The following is an 18284-nucleotide window of genomic DNA, read 5'->3' as shown; positions in this document are numbered from 1 at the left end:
CATAGCAGAGCAGCCACAGCTCTGCCAGCCTGGGACCCTTGCAGGCTCCCAGTCAGCACATGGGCCGGCTCAGCACGCAGGTGACGGTGTCCCTGGCAGTCCTGGGGGGCTGGGGGTGCTCCAGGCTGAGCAGATACATGCTTATGGGCTGGCAGGACTGTACAGAGCTCAGGGCCTGGGCCAGAGGGAGGCCCCAGAAGAGCACCTGCATATGAAGGGCTTGAAGGTCAGGCTGGGGACTTAGCTCCTTTGTCCAGAAAACCACCAGGGCCACAGGGGATCCCCACGTCCCCGGGGAGGAACAGAGTCAGATTCTGATCAGGAAGAGCCCTGTGGGATGCTAGTGAGTGAAACCGGTGCAGAGCCAACTGTTACGATGTGGGCACAGGGCCCTGGGAAGGGCTGTCGGGGGCCGGCCCTGAGGGTATGGGGACTGAGGGAAGGGGCTGGATCCCAGAGTCTGTGAGGATGGGGCGTGAGCACTGAGGGAGGCGGCGGCGGCCAGGATGACCTGGGCCGCAGGTGTGCCTAGCTGGAGATCAGCCTGTGCAGCTACAGCAGGCCCAGCACGGGCTCCCTGTCCAGCTGCCCTGGAGAAACTGATGCTCCTGAGCCAGGGACGGTGCACCAGGACTGCTCTGCGGGAGTAACAGCCAGCCAGCCTTTGCAGGAGATGGGAGGCTCGGCCTAGTTCCACCTGCCTCCCGCGCAGCAAGCCCCCCAGTGCAGTGTGCTCTGGTCCGCCACTGTCTCACCCTCTAACCACTGCTTCTCCCAAGCAACGACTGCTCCAATGCTGTTTTGTCTTCTCCCAGAAAGGAGCCCCTCTCCTGCCTCTGCAGTGTCCCTAGGTCTACCCCAGGCTGAGCATGTGGTAGGTACAGTCCCAGGATGCTGACTGAGGAGCACCCAGGACTGGGGAGGGGCTGGTCGTGTGGTCCAGGGGAGCACTGGCCAGCTCCCCAACAAGAGGAGGCAGGCTGGCGCGGTTACCTGCCCAGGACGGTCATGGCCTCGCCTTCGTCGCCACAGCCCAGCAGCTGCTCCATGTTGGCATCCAGGATGGCCAAGGCCACCTGCAGGATCACCTTGATGCCCTCGTAGAAGAAGCAGTCAACGATGACCACAGCGCTCTCAAAGGGCATGACACTGAGGAAGAGGGTCAGGAACCAGGAGAGAGAGATGCTGGAAATCACCCCCAGGTCCTGCATCTTTTTGGAGAGCTGGGGCAGGAAGTCTCTTGTGAGCTCTTCGAAGATGCCTTGGTCCACCAGGGCCCCTAGGGAGAGGACAAAGGAGTCTGAATAGTGAGCTCACGTTCCTGGCTCAGGCAGGCCCTCAGGTGGGACCCTGGGGTCTGAGGTCCAGGAAGCCCCCCCTGGTCCCTGGCCAGCTCTGCTTACAACTGAGGGCTGGAAGGGGCAGGTGGGATGGAGAAAGGAATAAAGGAAAAAATCCTGTAAGTTTCCTTTCTACTGCTTCCAAACCATTTTGTGAAAAGAAAAGATTTCTTTCACTTTACTTGGATTTCCTTTTTGGGAAATACTAATTTCTCTCTAGGATGTCAGAAGTAAACAGTGCTCTGAGTAGCTTATGTGTCTCCTGGCCTGAAGCTGGGGAACAGAGGCAATTCTGAAGGACCCCAAGAGTGGACACCCACCAAAACAGCACAGGAAGGACATTTTAGATAACAGACTTAATTATATATGTAACTAAATTTATTTACAAGGTCACAGATTCTACCCCTCATAACAGTCAACACGGGGGTATATACTATATGCTCTAGTTATGATTTTGGAAATTTTCTACAATAAAAACGTTTAATGAGAGTTAGCTGGATGTGAATGTAGGCCCCAAGCTAACTTCTTCTCTCACTTCCAGCAACTCCTAGGGAATCCGCATTAAGTCTGGGAGGGACGGTTGGGGTCTGTGTTTGGCTTTCCACCTTCTAGCTGTGTGAAGATTTTGCAGCTTTCTAACCTATGGAGTGGGAGACCAGTGGTGAGGCTACGAGGCCTCCAGCAGCCCAGCTGTGGGCTGTGCGCCGAGAAGGCCTCCAGGAGGCCAGCTGTGGGCTGTGCGCCGAGAAGGCCTCCAGCAGCCCAGCTGTGGGCTGTGCGCCGAGAAGGCCTCCAGCAGCCCAGCTGTGGGCTGTGCGCCGAGAAGGCCTCCAGCAGCCCAGCTGTGGGCTGTGCGCCGAGAAGGCCTCCAGCAGCCCAGCTGTGGGCTGTGCGCCGAGAAGGCCTCCAGCAGCCCAGCTGTGGGCTGTGCGCCGAGAAGGCCTCCAGGAGCCCAGCTGTGGGCTGTGCGCCGAGAAGGCCTCCAGCAGCCCAGCTGTGGGCTGTATGCTGAGGAAGGCCTCCAGCAGCCCAGCTGTGGGCTCTGCGCCGAGAAGGCCTCCAGGAGTCCAGCTGTGGGCTGTGCGCCGAGAAGGCCTCCAGGAGTCCAGCTGTGGGCTGTGCGCCGAGAAGGCCTCCAGCAGCCCAGCTGTGGGCTGTGCGCCAAGAAGGCCTCCAGCAGCCCAGCTGTGGGCTGTGTGCTGAGGAAGGCCTGCCACCCCACAGGGAGCTGCCAGCCGTGGGCACTCACCCACCACCCTGGTGTTGTAGTAGTCGGGCAGCATGCGCTCGCAGAGGGCCACCAGCAGCCAGAAGGCCTCCTCCTCGCTGCCATAGAGCAGGAGCACTGAGGTGACGATGTTCATGGCCTGTGGGCACAGAGAGAGTGAGGGGGGCTCACAGAGCTGTCCCTTCCCAACCAGCAAGCCTGGAAATGACAAACTGTCCCACCCAACTCTAGGCAATTTGCCAAAAGGCAATTTGCAGGAAATCAATGTGACCAGGTGACAGTTGTACAACGATATACCTGGTGCCACTGAACTGTACACTTCAGATGATTACGATGGAAAGTTTTATGTTATGTGTATAACACACACACACACACACGAAACGATCCAACGCCTTCAGGACCCAGACCAGAAGCACACAGAAGACAGCTTAATAGACAGCATGAGGATGAGGGGAGAGACAAACACTGTTTCTAATTTCATCTTTTTCTGGGATCAGGATCTTCCTGGGGGGCCGAGGCACAGTAGCAAGTGTGCGAGGCCGTCACTCAGGGTCAGGACCATGTGCAGCTGCCCCTGCTGAGCCCCCGTACCTGGCAGTAGCCAATGGTGGGGTTTCGGAAAGCGTAGGCGGTCAGCACCCGGCGGAGGGCCGCGATCCCGAGCTCATTCTGGAAGGCAGGGTGCTCTGGCATCGAGCGGTGGAGGTCTCGCTCGATCTCCTCTGTGGCCAGGCTGTACTTCCCCATGGACTTCTCCACCAGCTCGGCATAGTAGCCGGGGTGAGTCACCATCTCATTCCAGGCCCCTGTGGAGACACAGCTGACAGCTGGCTCCCTCCTCCTCCTCGCCTGGGACTTTGAGGGCAGGGACAGGGCAGGGTGGAGACATCAATGCTCTACAGATGGGCAGGGGCCCTTGGGTGCCAGGCAGAGCTTCCCTCATGACTGCTCCTGAGAAGAGTCACCCAACCACGTTTCAAATGGCTGACCTGCCCTCCTGAAAGCATTCAGGTGGCCAAGGGTGTGAATGTTGTCAGAACCTGCCCGTGGAGAGGAGGCGTCAGGAGGCCGGATCTCCTCCCATGGCCGGTGGGAAGGCGTGCCCCTTCTGGCACACACACCCTTCTGGCACATCACGGCCGAGAGCCCTATTCCTGCCCTCTAAAGGTGGCAGTCCCTGCCTGCCCACTCAAAGGAGGCCGGCTGGGGTCAGTGGAGCTCCTGCGTGGATGGGGGCCGTGGGGCGGGGAGGTAGGGCAGCTCACCAGAGAAGAGGAGCCAGAGCTCCCCCCGGAGGCTCTCTGGGATGCCCTTCAGCACCAGCTCCCGTGTTCTCGCCGTGCGGTACATGCACATGCCGCGTCCGAACTCGAAGAAGTGGATGTTCCACGACTCCTCTTTCATCTTCTCCTTGGCCTGGGGGAGCCGCAAACAGGGGGTCTGCGGGGCTGACCCAGATGCCACCTCCACCTCTCCTCCGAGGGCTGGGGTGGTGCTGCGCACTGCACCGCCCTCGGCATCCCTGGGGCCCCGTGGGCGGTTGTAAGATCATGGTCAGCACTGTGGCACTGGTCAGGCAGGGTGTCCCTGGCACTGCGCAGGGTCACCCACAGGTCGCAGACGCCACCCCCGCTCCCGCCCCTGCCGGCCAGGCCTGCACGGCGGTGGGGCTCCGTCTGGGCTTACCCCCTTGGCGCCCAGGTCCTCCACGGGCGTGTTTCTCTGGAAGAGTCTGAGCAGGCCCTGGGAGGCGGTTGGCGCCTCCTGTGCACGGCCCCCTGGGAGGCCACCGAGGGGCGAGGTCGGGCCAGGCTGTTCCGACAGCTCCTGGGGAGCGGGGGAAGGCTGGGAAACAGAGCAGAGAGGCAGGCCCTGAGCGAGGTGGCAGCCCCACGGCCGGCGGGCAGTGCCCTGGGACGGGCAGGAGGCCACCAGATGGCCCAGCCCTGCCTCCTCTCTGGCCGAGCACATATCTCACTGCCCTCCGGCACCCGGGCCAGGCTCTGGGGCCCATCCCGTCAGACCCTCTCTCCGTGAGCTCAGGGCCAGGAGAGGAGCAGCTCCTAGGAGAGTTCTTCTGAACTGTGTCCCCTACAAGGGCCTGATAGGCCACACTCACGGATGCTCCCTGGGGAGCACCTGCTCCTGCTCCAGCCTCGGGGTGCAGACCCTGCTGACCCCTGGAGACACGGCTGTCCTCGGGCCCCAAGCCCCACAAGGCCCCTGACCACAGTGACCAGCTTGGGGGGAAGGGTCGGGAGAGAGCCCCAGGGCCCCTCCAGGACACTGGGCTCTCCTTAACAGTCTGCCACGCTTCTGACAAGGCTGCTGGGGTTCCGGGAGGGGAGATGCAAGACAGACCCAGAACCAGGTGTGTGTGTGGGGAGTCCCTGCCCGTGGGCCGTCTCTAACCGTCAACAGGTCCCTGGTAGGGCTGTAGGCCCTTCCCCAGGGGGACTCCAGCCAAACAACAAGAGAAATGGATCCTGGGGGGTTCTGGGAATATCCTGGGGGGCATTTGGGGCTGGGAGAAAAAAAGAGGGGCACCAGGGACAACAGTCCTGGAAGGAAGCCCTGATATTCAGGGTTCTTCCCTGGCTTTCTGGAATTGTGGCCCCCAGTCTCCACCCAGCAGGGCTAGAGAGTAAGTTTTTAGGCCCCTTCAAGTACAGTGTAGATGACAACAGACTTCTGTCCCCTGCTTGTGGTCTGGGTTCCACCTGTAGGTCCCTGACTTCAAGGTGAGCGCTCGGTCATAGGTGATGGTCTGTGTAGGGAGCTTGCTCCAGGGCCCAGGGTCAGGTAGGCCAGAGCCAGAGCGCCCTTTCTGCTCTCCCCTCAGCTCCCTCCCTGGGCACCCACCAGCAGGAACACCGCTATTGGATGGACACTGATCACTGGCTCCCCAAATCCACTTCTGCTGCCGCAGGGGCTCCCCATTTTTGGGGGGACACAGCACATCTCTCTCTACTCTTGGCCCCACACTTTGTGGAATCCCCTGAAGCCTGGGGTGGTGGCCACAAACTAATTAGTATTTGCTGCCCCCGGGCTCAGAGGCACTATGTGGGTCACTTTGCGGGGAATGTCAGGACAGGCCAAGGAGGATGCAGAGGGTGGTGCCGCCATCCTGGGGTCACACACAACTGGGAATGACACCTCCTGGCTGAAAAGCACGTCTGGTAGAGAGCCCAGCTCTGCTGACAGGCAGCTGAGCGTGCGACCAGGGAGCTCTGCATGCTTTGGCCGGAGCTGGGTTTCTGCCTTTGAGCTCATCAGCTCTGACCCCCTCGGCCGTGGCCCATCTGGTATGCAGCAGGGGTACGGATGCTCCCTACACAAGAACCACAGCTGTGACCGCTTTGCAGGGAACATATTCTAAACTCATCAAACTGTACTCTTTCAATACGAACGTCAAGCTTACCTCAGTAGAGACGTTTTTAACAAAAAAGAAAAACGGAGAGAAAATTCTGCTAGGTTCACGTCCATGGGAAGATCCCCCGGGGAAGGGAAAGGCTGCCCACTCCAGTATTCTGGTCTAGAGAATCCCATGGACTGTGCCCATGGGGTCTCAAGGAGTCAGACACGACTGAGCGGCTTTCACTTTCTTCTTTCTCTCACATCCATGGTCTGTCCCTCTGCCCGTGACTGGTGTTTTCAAAATGGACTTTAGATCAACTACAAACACATTTTCAAGACAAACTGTCTGAATCCAGGGGCAAGACCCTAGACTGAAAGCATTCTGATGCAGAGATTTCTGCTTCTGGCCCGAGGATCCCAGCAGAGACAAGGACACAGATGGACTTTCAGGCCACAGAGCACTGCAGAGAATCAAAAACCTCAGTGCTGGAAAGGAGACTGACTCAAGGATGTGACCTCAGCGATAACCATCCCTCATGACATACAGGTTCCTGGGGTGATGGTGAGCCCACGCCCACGCCTGGGAATCCTGTGTTCTCCTAATCCAGTCTCTCTCTCCTTCCCCTCAGTAACTGTCTTATCCATTCTTGCAGCACCAACCTCGCAAACCACCTGCCTTCCTTACTTCTACAGCCCACTATTTATCTGAGCATGCAGAAGCATGAGCAATTTGACGGCCATCCGTGGTCACTCCTGCTGGCCTGCCCTCCTGCATCTGAGGCTGTGTACGCCAGGCCCAACTTTCCATCCATTTGAGCCCAAGATCCTACCGCTCTGGCCTCTAAGAGCTTCTTCCGGCATGTGTAGAAGATACCCCCTCTCCACTGGATTCATTACCATCAGTATAGAAATCACGCTGGTGTCCCTACCAGCCCTCCTCATTCTTCATCTGGATGGTGCTCACACGTTGTAAAGTGTACCAAGCTGTGCCTTTAGGATCCATGTACTTTACAGCATATACATCACACTCTGATTACAAAGTCAGTCCCTGAAGGCACCCCTGTGGGTCTCAGCTGGTCTTTCTACAAAGTTTTTGGAAAGAGTTGCCTAAATTCACTGTACCTTTCCCTCTTTCTCTACTTTTTTTTTACTTGAGAAAGTGTCAGAAAGTGTACATTTATGTTCTAATAATTACCTTCATCCTAATGATGTCTTTATCTAATACCCTGGGTCCCCTCTTTTTAGACACTGGACTGCCTCCTAGGGACAATACTGAAATTGGCCAGTAGCTCTGTTTTTCCCGCCCCATCCTTTCCCCTGCCGCCATATAGTGACAGACTTTTGTTCTTACTTAAAAAGGCAGTCAGTGAGCTTATTCTGCTCGCCATACTTCCTGATGTCACGTTTGCATCACACTCTGTGCCGCCAGAGCATATAGAATCACACGTGTCTTGTCACCTGTTCCTCGTCTTGTATCTACGCCTCATATACACACTCAGTGCTCCCACCAGGACACCTGCCAAAGCCTCTCTGGTTGTTTCCTGCTTTTCTGAGGTTGTTCACTATTAGACTCATCAAAACCTGAATGTCAGTTTCCCAGATAGAAAATCCTGGGACCACAGCATTTTTTACTGTATATTTTTAAAATGTTGCTCTATTTGTATAAAATGCTGCTATGAAAATGCCTGATGCCTCTCTGATTTCCATTCCTTCATAAATAACTTGGTGTTTCTTGACTGATTGTCCAGAAGACTTTGTTTTAATCTTTAGAGTCCCACAGTTTTGCTAGATTATATCTCAGTGTGTACATATTACATACTACTTCATATTGATTTTCCAGATGTACAAGATGCTTTTCTACCAGGCGGGTTTAAGTTTTCTTTTATATTCAGAAAACTTCTTGAATTGCAGTTTCTATCAGCTGTTATTCCGTGGCTTTCTTTTCATCTTTAGGGAGCTATGTCTCACAGACATTGGATCTTCTTTGCTTCAGTTGTTTCTCACATCTCTTGACTGCTGCTGCTGCTGCTGCTAAGTCGCTTCAGTCGTGTCCGACTCTGAGTGACCTCATGGACTGCAGCCCACCAGGCTCCTCCGTCCATGGGATTTGCCAGGCAAGAGTACTGGAGCGGGTTGTCATTGCCCTCTCTGCGTCTCTTGACTATTTTCTATTGGACTCTCCTCTTTCTTTTCTGAATTTTCTACCTCTGGCGTGCAGTTTATGCTTAGAGCACATTCCAGTATGGGCTGGTTGCCATTCAAGTGCTCAGTAGCCATCTGTGGCTTCTGTACTGACAGCTGCACCTCGATTCCATTCTCAACACGCAGCCAGAACAGCTCTGCTACAACACAAACAGACCACGTCCCTTCTCCAGTCCAAACTCTCCACTGGCTCCCACCTCACTCAGAGTCAAGGCTAAGTGTTTACAAAGGCCTATGGGCTCCATATGCTCTGGGCTCCCACTCCCTCTCTCATCTCAGACCTGAGCCCTGTGTACACTCTTCTCAGCAGCCCTTTCCCCAGATACTTTCTGGCTGGTCCCTTACTTCCTTCAAGTACCACTTGATCAGAGTACTCCTGTCCCCTGGCACTCCTGATCCTTTTATCCTGTTTTATTTTTCCCTTGGCCCTTACTGCCACCTGACATATTTAATGTTTATTTCCTTACTGACTTGTCTTTCTCAGTAGAATATAAGCTCTAAAAGGGTATGAGTTTTGTCTAATCAGCTCTATTTCTAGTACCTAGAAGAGTATCTGACACTTAACAGGAATGCAATAAGATGTGTTGGATGAAGAAGGGCGGGTGCTCAGAAGGGGCCATGGGGCCACGCTTAGTCTGGCTGCTCAGGTCCTGTCATCTGTGGCACTGGGAATGAAAAGGCAGTTCAACATTCCTGCTCACATCCCTTTTCACCAGACCAACCTCACTATTTCTTGAAATCACAGCTCAAGCCCAACCTCCTCTAAGAAACTTTCTTAAAGTCTCCAACATGCACTGATTCTGCCTGCTCCTTTCCCATCCATTCTTTGTCTACTTAATAGTTTACTGAGCATTGATTAGTGGGTGGAAAATTCATGGCTCCAATGCTACCTGGTGGGAATGTAGGCCCTGCAATGCCAGAGCTCCTGATTTTCCTGGAGTAGCCAGACAGGTGGATTTTTATATGGACTCTTCTAATGTTTTCACAAATCTAGACTGATAATAGCACATACATCTTGTTATACCAAGAAGGAAGGAAGTGATCAAACAAAGCCACGGTAATGTCAAAAGGACTCATGCCACCTGAACAACTGTCCTCTGGTCATAGACTGAATGAGGACAAAAACTCTCCTGAGCTGAAACAAATCAAGATGCTTAAATATGTAAATTCATAATTATACTAAAAAGTAAGCACAAAAGCTGAATTGGTCACATTTGGAGGATACTAGAAAACCAACTTGTCATTTTAACAACTGGTGAATAAAAAAATAAAGGATTTATTCTGCCTTTTCTATATGAACTGTGCCTCAGGGTGACCAAATAGCTGATGAGGGTAAGTTTCTCTATACAAAAGTATTTCAGCTAATGAACAGAAGAAATGATAGAATTAAGAGTGCTCCCATTTGCAATCCTAATGAGTTACCTAGGGCATTACTTAGGAAATGCTTGTCAAATAATCTGGTATTGTACACCTCTTGGTAGAAGTACACAGCTCAATCCTGCCTACAAGTGCCGGTTCCCCACCTCGCACCAACATAAACAATTAAATCAAAAGTCGAGCTGGATCTCACCACTCAACCACCAACTTACAAGAATTAGGGCACGAAAGAACCCATTAAATGCTTGCAGGGGAGGCAATCAGCAAACACCAGGCTGTGAGAAACTCTACAGCACAAATGACCAGTTCCTTCAATAAAATACTGCAAGAAAAGGGAGAGGGAGAGGGAGAAAGAGATGGGAGCAGAAACATGTAAAGAGATTACAGCAATCCACTGTAACAAATATATGATCTACGTGTGCTGCTGCTGCTAAGTCGATTCAGTCGTGTCCGACTCTGTGCGACCCCATGGACTGCAGCCCACCAGGCTCCTCCGTCCATGGGATTCTCCAGGCAAGAACAATGGAGTGGGTTGCCATTTCCTCCTCCAATGCATGAAAGTGAAAAGTCAAAGTGAAGTCGCTCAGTCCTGTCCGACTCTTAGCGACCCCATGGACTGCAGCCCTACCAGGCTCCTCCGTCCATGGGATTCCCCAGGCAAGAGTACTGGAGTGGGGTGCCATTGCCTTCTCCATGATCTATGTGTATCTCAATTCAAATCTGATCAAACTGTAAAAGGTACTTGTACATCTGGGAAAATGTAAACACAAGTGTGAAAGTCGCTCAGTCGTGTCTGACTCTTTGTGACCCCATGGACTATACAGTCCATGGAATTCTCCAGGCAAGAATACTGGAGTGGATAGTCTTTCCCTTCTCCAAGGGATCTTCCCAACCCAGGATTCGAACCCACGTCTCCCATATTGCAGGCAGATTCTTTACTAGCTGAGCCACCAGGGAAGCCCATAAACACAAGTATTTGATGTTAAAGAATTATTAATACTGTTAGTATAGTAAGGAGACTGCAGTAAAAGGTAACCCTGTAAGAAAGACTGAAGGGAGAAATGCCAGGTAAATAAACCCAAAGGGGCAGGCCTCAGCAGTGTGGCTCCCAATGCAGGAGAAGTTCATGAGGGACAGAGATGAAGGTGGCTGGTCCAGGCAGAGCCGGCTTTTCATGTGGAGTATGCTTGAGGCAGGCAGGCCGACTTGAGGGAGTCTTGGGGTACAGAGAGGTCTGAGACCCTGGGCCCTGTGTGCATGGCTAGTGCCTCTGAGATTGGGGTTGGGTGAGGTTTTCCAGCAGCGCCAAGCGGGGGCCCTCTCCACCCAAGGGCTCTCCTCCTGCCCCTGCCCCCGCCCCGCTGCTCTGGGGGGCCCCCTCACCTCTGGGGCTGCGTCCACGATGCTGGCTTTACTCTCTGCTCGGCTGCCACCTGATGGCTTGGATGGCATCTTCTGGAGGAAGTCAGAGATCCTCTCAACCAAGAACTCACGGTCTTTCAGGTTGGCGAACAGAAAGGTCATTTTGCTCTTAGTGCTAATAGACAGAGGGCTGGGCAGGACGCTGGAGCAGTCGGCTTTTTCCACAATGGTCACCTGAGAAGCCAAAACCACCATCTGGGGGTCTGCATCCTGGGATATAAAGCCACGTGGTTTTGTGAAGGCAAGAGCACTGTGGGCTCAGGCTGCCTTCTGGGCTCGGGGCGGGGAGGGGAGGCAGGGCTCTGCAGGCCTGAGTGCTTCCTATCCTGACTCAGCCCCGTTTTCTCCACTGCTGATGAGTGTGAGGGTGTCAGCCTCGGAAGACCATCCTGAGGGGGATGAGGCGGAATGCAGAGCCTGAGCCCAGCTGCTCCCTGACCAGCTCCCTCAAGGCTGACAGTCCTGCCCCCGTCCTAAAGCGAGGCAAGAAGTCATTCACCTCCACAGCCCTCACTCCCTCAGCACTTCCTGATGCATGTCACGGGCCCAGTTCTTTTTTGAAAAATTAACTAAGCTTTGGCTGTGTTGGGTCTTTGCCGCTGCTCACAGACTTCCTCTAGCTGTGGCGAGCAGGGGCTACTCTCACTGCAGAGTGCAGGCTTTTCACTGTGGTCGCTTCTCTCGTGTGCAGGCTCAGCAGTTCTGGCTAACCGGCCCTAGGTGGCGCTAGTGGTAAAGAACCCTCCTGCTACTGCAGGAGACTAAGAGATAGGGGTTTGATTCCCGGGTTGGGAAGACCCCCTGGAGGAGGAAATGGCAACCCACTCCATTGTTCTTGCCTGGAGAATACCATGGACAGAGGAGCCTGGGAGGCTACAGTCCACGGGGTCCCACAGAGTCGGACATGACTCAAGTGACTAAGCACAGTGGATGCCTGAGTGTGGCTGGCTCTGAGTGAGGAGGCCCTGGGAAGCCCCCTGGATGGGACGCTGAGGTCAGGGCTGGGTAGGGGGCTCTATCCTGACCAGCTGTGGCCACAGTCCAAGAGCTTCCAGGGTTAGCCAGAGCTCTCTGATGTCAGGATGTCAGGACCCCTCAGGGGGAAGTGGAGCTGGGCTTAAGATGAGTCTGTAGCCAGCCCCCAGATCTCAGGGTCAGGTCGGGACAGCAGCCAGGACAAACCCACAGGCCTAGTGCCAAATGGGGTGTGGGGCCCGGGGCCAGCCTGGAGCTGTGGCTCCTTTAAGTCTTTGCCTCTGACTTCCCTTGGGGAAACTGAGGCAGCACAGCACCTCACACCTATTCACAACTATACCCACAACTTCAGAGCTTTGTACAAAGGCCAGGGAGGTCCCATCGTTCTGTTTTAAACAGAATCAGACTACCGTGATTTAGGTTCTAATTTAAGAACCTCACTGTGCTTCAGTAATTAAACAGCCAGTATGTCTTGTTGGGATCTATCCTTGACCTCAGGGTCTGGGCGTTCTGTCTGGGTAATGGTGATGGGGTGCTCCCCCTCACTATCTACAACCTTCACTGCAGCACAGGGCAAATGGCCTTGTTTCCACGAGTCACTGTGGAAGCCCAAGAAACCAGAGAAAAAAATCCCTGTGACAGGTAAGAGCTAGCTTCCGGGTGAGAGTTGACCCTCCTCCTGAAAGGTTAAGAGCTGACTTCCGATGACTGCCAGAGCCTGAGCCCCAGCCAAGGCACGTGTCAGGAGGGGTCAGTGAGGGGGCCTCCGAGGGTGACATGATGTAGGTGGGGCATGGTCAGTGCCCTCCAGGCCCAGCCAAAGCAGGGATATGCCAAAGTCCAACTGGAAGACCCAAGAAGGCAGGACCAAGGGACACTCACCTGCAGGAGGCCACTGGGCTGACCCAGCGGGTCCTTTTTGAGGTTTCCTTGTGTACCAGTGTGAGTGCTGCTGGCAGGCCAAAGCCTACCCTGTCTTCCCACCAGGTGAGGGTGACCCTTGAGCGGGCATCCAGTGCGCCCTACACCCCATGGGGCCTGGCGGATGACACGTGCTCGGGGAGGTGCTGAACCGTGTGCCCTCGCTGCTCATGCCACCAAATCCTGAGGGGCTTCCCAGGCTGGGGACCTGGCCGGGTGCCCTGGCACGTCAGGGGAGAGCTGGCGAGGACGTCGGGCTCACCTCCCGCAGCGGTATGATAAGGTGGCAAGCATCCTCCTCCTTGCTGGCGAAGCAGATGTAGTTGCTGGAGATAAACATCTGGCCGGGGATGTGCAGCTTGTTGAACGGGGTCCACAGGGTACAGCTTGTGTGGCCGTCCAGGCGCTCGTCCCTGGGCAGTCGGAACGTGGCACGGTAGCACTCGTTCTTGGCTCGAGCGTCCAGGTCTCTGGTGGTGGGAAAGGGGGCAGGAGTCAGGGCTGATACACTCACGAGGGGGCCTCATGTCCTCAGCTTCCACACTGGACTCAGGCTTGTGGGGGTCCTCCTGTGAGCAAGTTGTGCCCAGGGACCTCAGAGTTCAATAGAACACGCACACTGAATGATCCAGGAGGAAAATGCGCACATCCGTATGGTCAGCAGAGGAGCGGTCAAATAAGAGCACGCCTGGTGTGCCCAGAAGATGCCTGCGCCCACCCTGCGGCTTCTCACTGGGAAGACCCGGCCCCACCGGGAACCCAGACGCGCCTGCCGACAGGCACGTGTGGAGTGAGGACGAAAACGCGGGGTGCTAGCGCTTCCCCAGCAGTGCAGCGGCTACGATTCCGAGCTTCCACTGCAGGGGGCGCAGGTTCAATCCCTGGTTGTTGTTGCTAAGTCACTTCAGTCGTGTCCGACTCTGTGTGACCCCATAGATGGCAGCCCACCAGGCTCCCCCGTCCCTGGGATTCTCCAAGCAAGAACACTAGAGTGAGTGGGTTGCCATTTCCTTCTCCAATGCATGAAAGTGAGAAGTGAAAGTGAAGTTGCTCAGTCGTGTCCGACTCTTAGCGACCCCATGGACTGCAGCCCACCAGGCTCCTCCATCCATGGGATTTTCCAGGCAAGAGTACTGGAGTGGGGTGCCACTGCCTTCTCCATAGTGACCCCATGAATTGCAGCCTAACAGGCTCCTCCGTCCATGGGATTTTCCAAGCAAGAGTACTGGAGTGGGGTGCCATTGCCTTCTCCTGCTGAGTGGCTTGGACCAAAAACCTCAAAAAACATAGAACACGGGGTGCTGTTGCTTAAGAGAAACCCACCCTCGCTGGGCCTATGACGGTGTGAGGCAGGCCCAGCCCCCTGCTTCTCGTCCTGCGGGGACCAACCCTTGTGAGCATCTCCCCCCAGCCCCAGGGGAGCGGCCAGCAGCCTGAGCCGGGCCTGGCGGGCGCCCTCGACGGACAGTGCCAGAGCCTGCCCAGTCCCGCCCTGCTTGTTTTCTTCCCAGAGGTTCTGAGAGCCACCCGGTCACTCGCATGAGACGAGTGCCGTCCCTGGACAGCGTCCTGCCAGACGGTGCAAGAGTCTGGGCCTAGACCAGGGTCTCTGAGCCCAAGGACGTGCCTCTCACTCCGGCCATCTCTGAGCTCCCCCTGGCCTACGAGCGCCCCCTGACGCTGCCACGGAGCAGCAAGGACAGAGCTGCTCTGCGAGGCCGGCCCCGCGCCGCGTTCCTCGGTCCGCTGGTTCCCACACACAGAGTGGCAAGGCCTCAGAGCCGCGCAGGGCGCTCGCCCGGGGCCTGAGCCGAGCCGACCGGCCGGCGGGAAGGCGGTTGCGCTCCCTGAGCCGGGACTCACTGAGGCCACCCCGGCTCCCGCGGTGGGCGGCGGTCCTGGGCTCCGCTGGCGCTCACTCACCGCCAAGGGCCGGGGGCGAGTTACTCTGTCTACCGGGGCCCCAGCTTCCTGTCTCAGACTCGGGAGACCGCGAGCGCTCCCCGCCCCGGCGCTGGAGAAGCGATACATGAGGCACTCCCTCCGCGTCAGCGGCAGGTTTGAGGATGATGCCTCTGTGAGGCTCCTGCCCTCCGTGCACTACCGCAACCCCCCTCCAGCGGGCCCCTCCCACGCAGGGTGCCTGTGCCGGGTGAGGAGGGCGGGTCCCCGCCGGGCCGGGCCGACGCACCGCTTCAGCGCCGAGATGTTCCTGTGTGGCCGCGGCGGCCTGGGCGGCGCCCTCTCCTCCAGGAAGCCCTCGCTGTCCAGCAGCTGCCGCACGGCCAGGTTGGCCAGCTGCTCCATGAGCTTGAAGGTCTCCCCGATGTTGAGGAACATGGAGAAGAAGAGCTCCTGGTCCCGCGTGTCCACGCGGATGCTCTCAGGGAAGAGCAGTGTGGCGTTCTTCTCCAGCCGTGTGACGTCCACCCACTGCACCACCAGGCTCACTGGACGCCGGGGGGGGGACAGACACGGCATGAGGGCAAGCCCACTGCAGGGCCGGGCAGCCGGCTCCTGACTCCCCGCTGTGCCCAGCCCGAGCCCGGCTGTGCGGGGCTGACCCAGCTCCCAGTCCCAAGAACCTCCTGGGTTTGCCCACAGAATGGCTGAAGGACGGCATGAATGAACAAGCAGAGGTGAGCGAGCTGAGCCCCGGGACCTGAAAAGCCCCACCTGAGGGGAGTGTCCTGCTCTGGGGGCAAGTCACAACACGGTGTGGCCGGCACAGAGAGGACACTGGCCCTGCCTCGTGAGCAGATGTGAAGGCAGGAGAGACAGGTGAGGTTGGGACAAGCGTGTGCATGGCTGGGCGCTGGGCCCGGGAAAGGGAACACGGAGAGCAGCTGAAGCCTTGGGGCTGCTTTCCGGGGGTGACATGGCAGCAGAGGGCGCTGGCTGGGCATCTGCTCTTTGTCCTGAGGCCAGGGCTTCCTGGGCAGAGGGCCCCACAGCAGGTGGATGCAGAGGCGCACATCTAAGGCCCCATGGAACCTGCAGCCGCTGAGGGATGAGGGGGGCGCTGGTATGTTCTACGTGAAAGAGGGGAGGCCCTGTGTAGAAAGTCACCATGTGAAGAGCTGTGCTGGTTGACGCAGACATGACAGAAGCCCCCAAGGGCCAGGTGATGTTTGGCTCAAGTCTGGGCATTCTGCTCATGGGTCACTGTCTTCTGGGGAGACTCTGGTGGTTGTGTGGGGACAGAATATCTGGGGGCTGAGGAGGCTGAGCCCTCAGGAAGTCCGGAAGTCTGGGGAGGAGGTGCACTTTCTAGAGGCGAGGTGGAGGGTGAGTGCAGAGGAGGATGCCAGCACCAGCTGCAGGCTGGGGCAGGGAGGGTGGGGGTGACGCAGGGAGCCCGTGCTGCTTGCACTCACCCTCCTTGCCCAGCAGAAAGGAGTAGAAGCAGAGGTGGTTGACGGTCAGGTAGAGCCAGCCCTGCCGGGGCACACGGCCCTTCCAGTAGCTACAGGAGTAGTAGTTGACCAGCTTCTCCCCATCGGGCATCCCGAACTGCTTCCTCATTTTCAGCTCGGCCTCCTTGAACTTCCCAGGGTCCTCGTCTCCCTGGGGCTGCACATTCTTGTTCTCTTCTGCGATGATGCCCTGGAGGAGGACACAGGGAATCAGTCAGCGGCACTTGGGGCTCCTGGACACTGACCCAGGGCCACGAGCAGGGAGACCAGACAGCTGCTCTGGCCACACACAGCAGGCGACTTCCCCTAACTCCCCGAGCTCTTTCTCTCTACTAGCTCAGAGCAAAGACTTTCAAATTTACATTTTCGTTATTTTAATGTAAATACCTGAAAAATATAATACATAAACATGGCAAAAAAAAATTGCAAATAGTAGAAAAGGGAGTTCAATGAGAAGGGAGTCTCCATCTCCTCTGCTGTTGTAACCACTTTGCTGATTTTCTCCCAAACAGGCTGGCATTGATGCACCTTTAAGCAAATACACACATCTGCTCTTTCCCTTCCTTCTTTGCCCAAATGGGATCTTGCTGTGGCACTGTTCTATGAAGGGCATTCCTCATGCCAGTGTCCTGAAGGATGTTCTGTATCTGACACTCCCCCTCCTCCCCATACCAGGTGGCTGCTGCCTCTGGCCCTTGCTCAAGGCCTTCGGGCCAGCTGCAGGGCCCACCCAGCTCAGGGCGTGTCAGTGCTATGTCCCGCCAGCATCTTTAGTGGGCTCACAGTGCCCAGAGATATCCCCCTGGGCCACAGAGCCAAACCTCCCGGGGGTACAACAGGTTCTTAGTATATCTGGCTCAAAATGTACACGTAAATCTTCCAGGGGGTATGACTACTCGATAAGCTAAAGGAATTCAAGGCAAGTGGTGTGGCCCAGACTGATGCTTCCACGGAGCCTCCTGGCAGCCTCATATCCCTGCCTCCACGAGTAGGAAATACAGCCAGGAGCTGGGGTGAGGACCCAAGAGCAGCATCTCCATTTCCGTACAGACAGCACCACTGTGCCTGCAACCCCAACATCTCTCTCTCTCAAGCTGCCTGTCTGTCTCCCCAGAGCACTGCTGCAGAAGCGAGCTCTACGTCTGAGCACCCTCCTCACTACCAAGGCCCCACCTTTGTCTTCTGCCCTCCAGCGTGCCTACTGGGAGGCTGGAGAAGGGGCCTCACCAGCGGAATGGTGAGCGCCAGACAGCGCAGACAGCCTATGGACGTCACTGGCACCTTGGCCTTCAGGCCCCCTTCCTGGGTCTCAGCGGGTGCCCCCACTCCTTCAGCTGCACCTGGGAGATCCCCAAGCAGGGAGCAAAGGGGCTGACAGGCCGCTTTGCACTTTTCTGTGCATTCCCACTGGCCTGGAGTACTGGTCCCCACCGATGGAGCGAACCGCCTGGCCCCCAGGACTCGGGTTTTGTTTGCTAGCTGACAGAAGTGCACCCTAACGATCGCTGGGTAGATTTTCAACGACTAATTTAAGTTCTTTAACAGTTTTAGGCATATTCAAGTTTTCTATTTCTTTGTCTCAGTTTCAGTTCTATTATGTAGCAGATTAGATAACAGCCCCCCTAAAGATGTTCCGCTGGAGAAGAGAATGGCAACCCACTCCAGTATTCCTGCCTGGAGAATCTCTATGGACAGAGGAGCCTGGTGGGCTACAGTCCATGGGGTTGCAGAAATGGACATGACTGAGAGACTAACACACTAAAGATGTTACATCCCAATTCCCAGAAGAGTTGAAAGAGAGGTACTAATTGATTAAACAAGTCAATCAAGACGTCAATGCTGCTGGCATTAAAAAGAAAGTTAAGGACCAAAAACTTCGAAATGCATGGCTCCTGTTGTTGTTGCTATTTAGTCGCTTAGTCGTGTCCGACTCTTTGCAACCCCTTGGACTGTAGCCGGCCAGGTTCCTCTGTCCATGGGATTTCCCAGGCAAGAATACTGGGAGTGGGGTGCCATTTCCGTTTCTAGGGGATCTTCCTGACCGAG

The 18284-nt window shown here is 56.0% G+C and overlaps 1 protein-coding gene across 7 annotated transcripts in view; it reads right to left on the bottom strand.

Moving 5' to 3' along the window:
• Positions 1 to 18284, bottom strand: part of TBC1D9B (TBC1 domain family member 9B) — a 40278-nt gene that overhangs the window by 10150 nt on the left and 11844 nt on the right. For 4 of the 7 annotated variants that reach the window (XM_024994190.2, XM_024994191.2, XM_024994193.2 and 1 more), the window contains exons 4-12: positions 16200 to 16428; positions 15014 to 15272; positions 13085 to 13292; positions 10888 to 11136; positions 4255 to 4413; positions 3834 to 3984; positions 3160 to 3374; positions 2590 to 2707; positions 994 to 1279 (exon numbers count right to left, since the gene is read on the bottom strand). In XM_024994190.2, coding sequence (XP_024849958.1) covers positions 994 to 1279; positions 2590 to 2707; positions 3160 to 3374; positions 3834 to 3984; positions 4255 to 4413; positions 10888 to 11136; positions 13085 to 13292; positions 15014 to 15272; positions 16200 to 16428 — 1874 coding nt within the window. 7 annotated transcript variants of the gene reach the window in all.

The sequence above is a fragment of the Bos taurus genome, chromosome 7 (genome assembly GCF_002263795.3).
Source record: "Bos taurus isolate L1 Dominette 01449 registration number 42190680 breed Hereford chromosome 7, ARS-UCD2.0, whole genome shotgun sequence".
NCBI classification, from domain to species: domain Eukaryota; kingdom Metazoa; phylum Chordata; class Mammalia; order Artiodactyla; family Bovidae; genus Bos; species Bos taurus.
The sequence above is the reverse complement of the archived record's forward strand: the minus strand, read 5'-3'. Positions and strand labels throughout refer to the sequence as shown.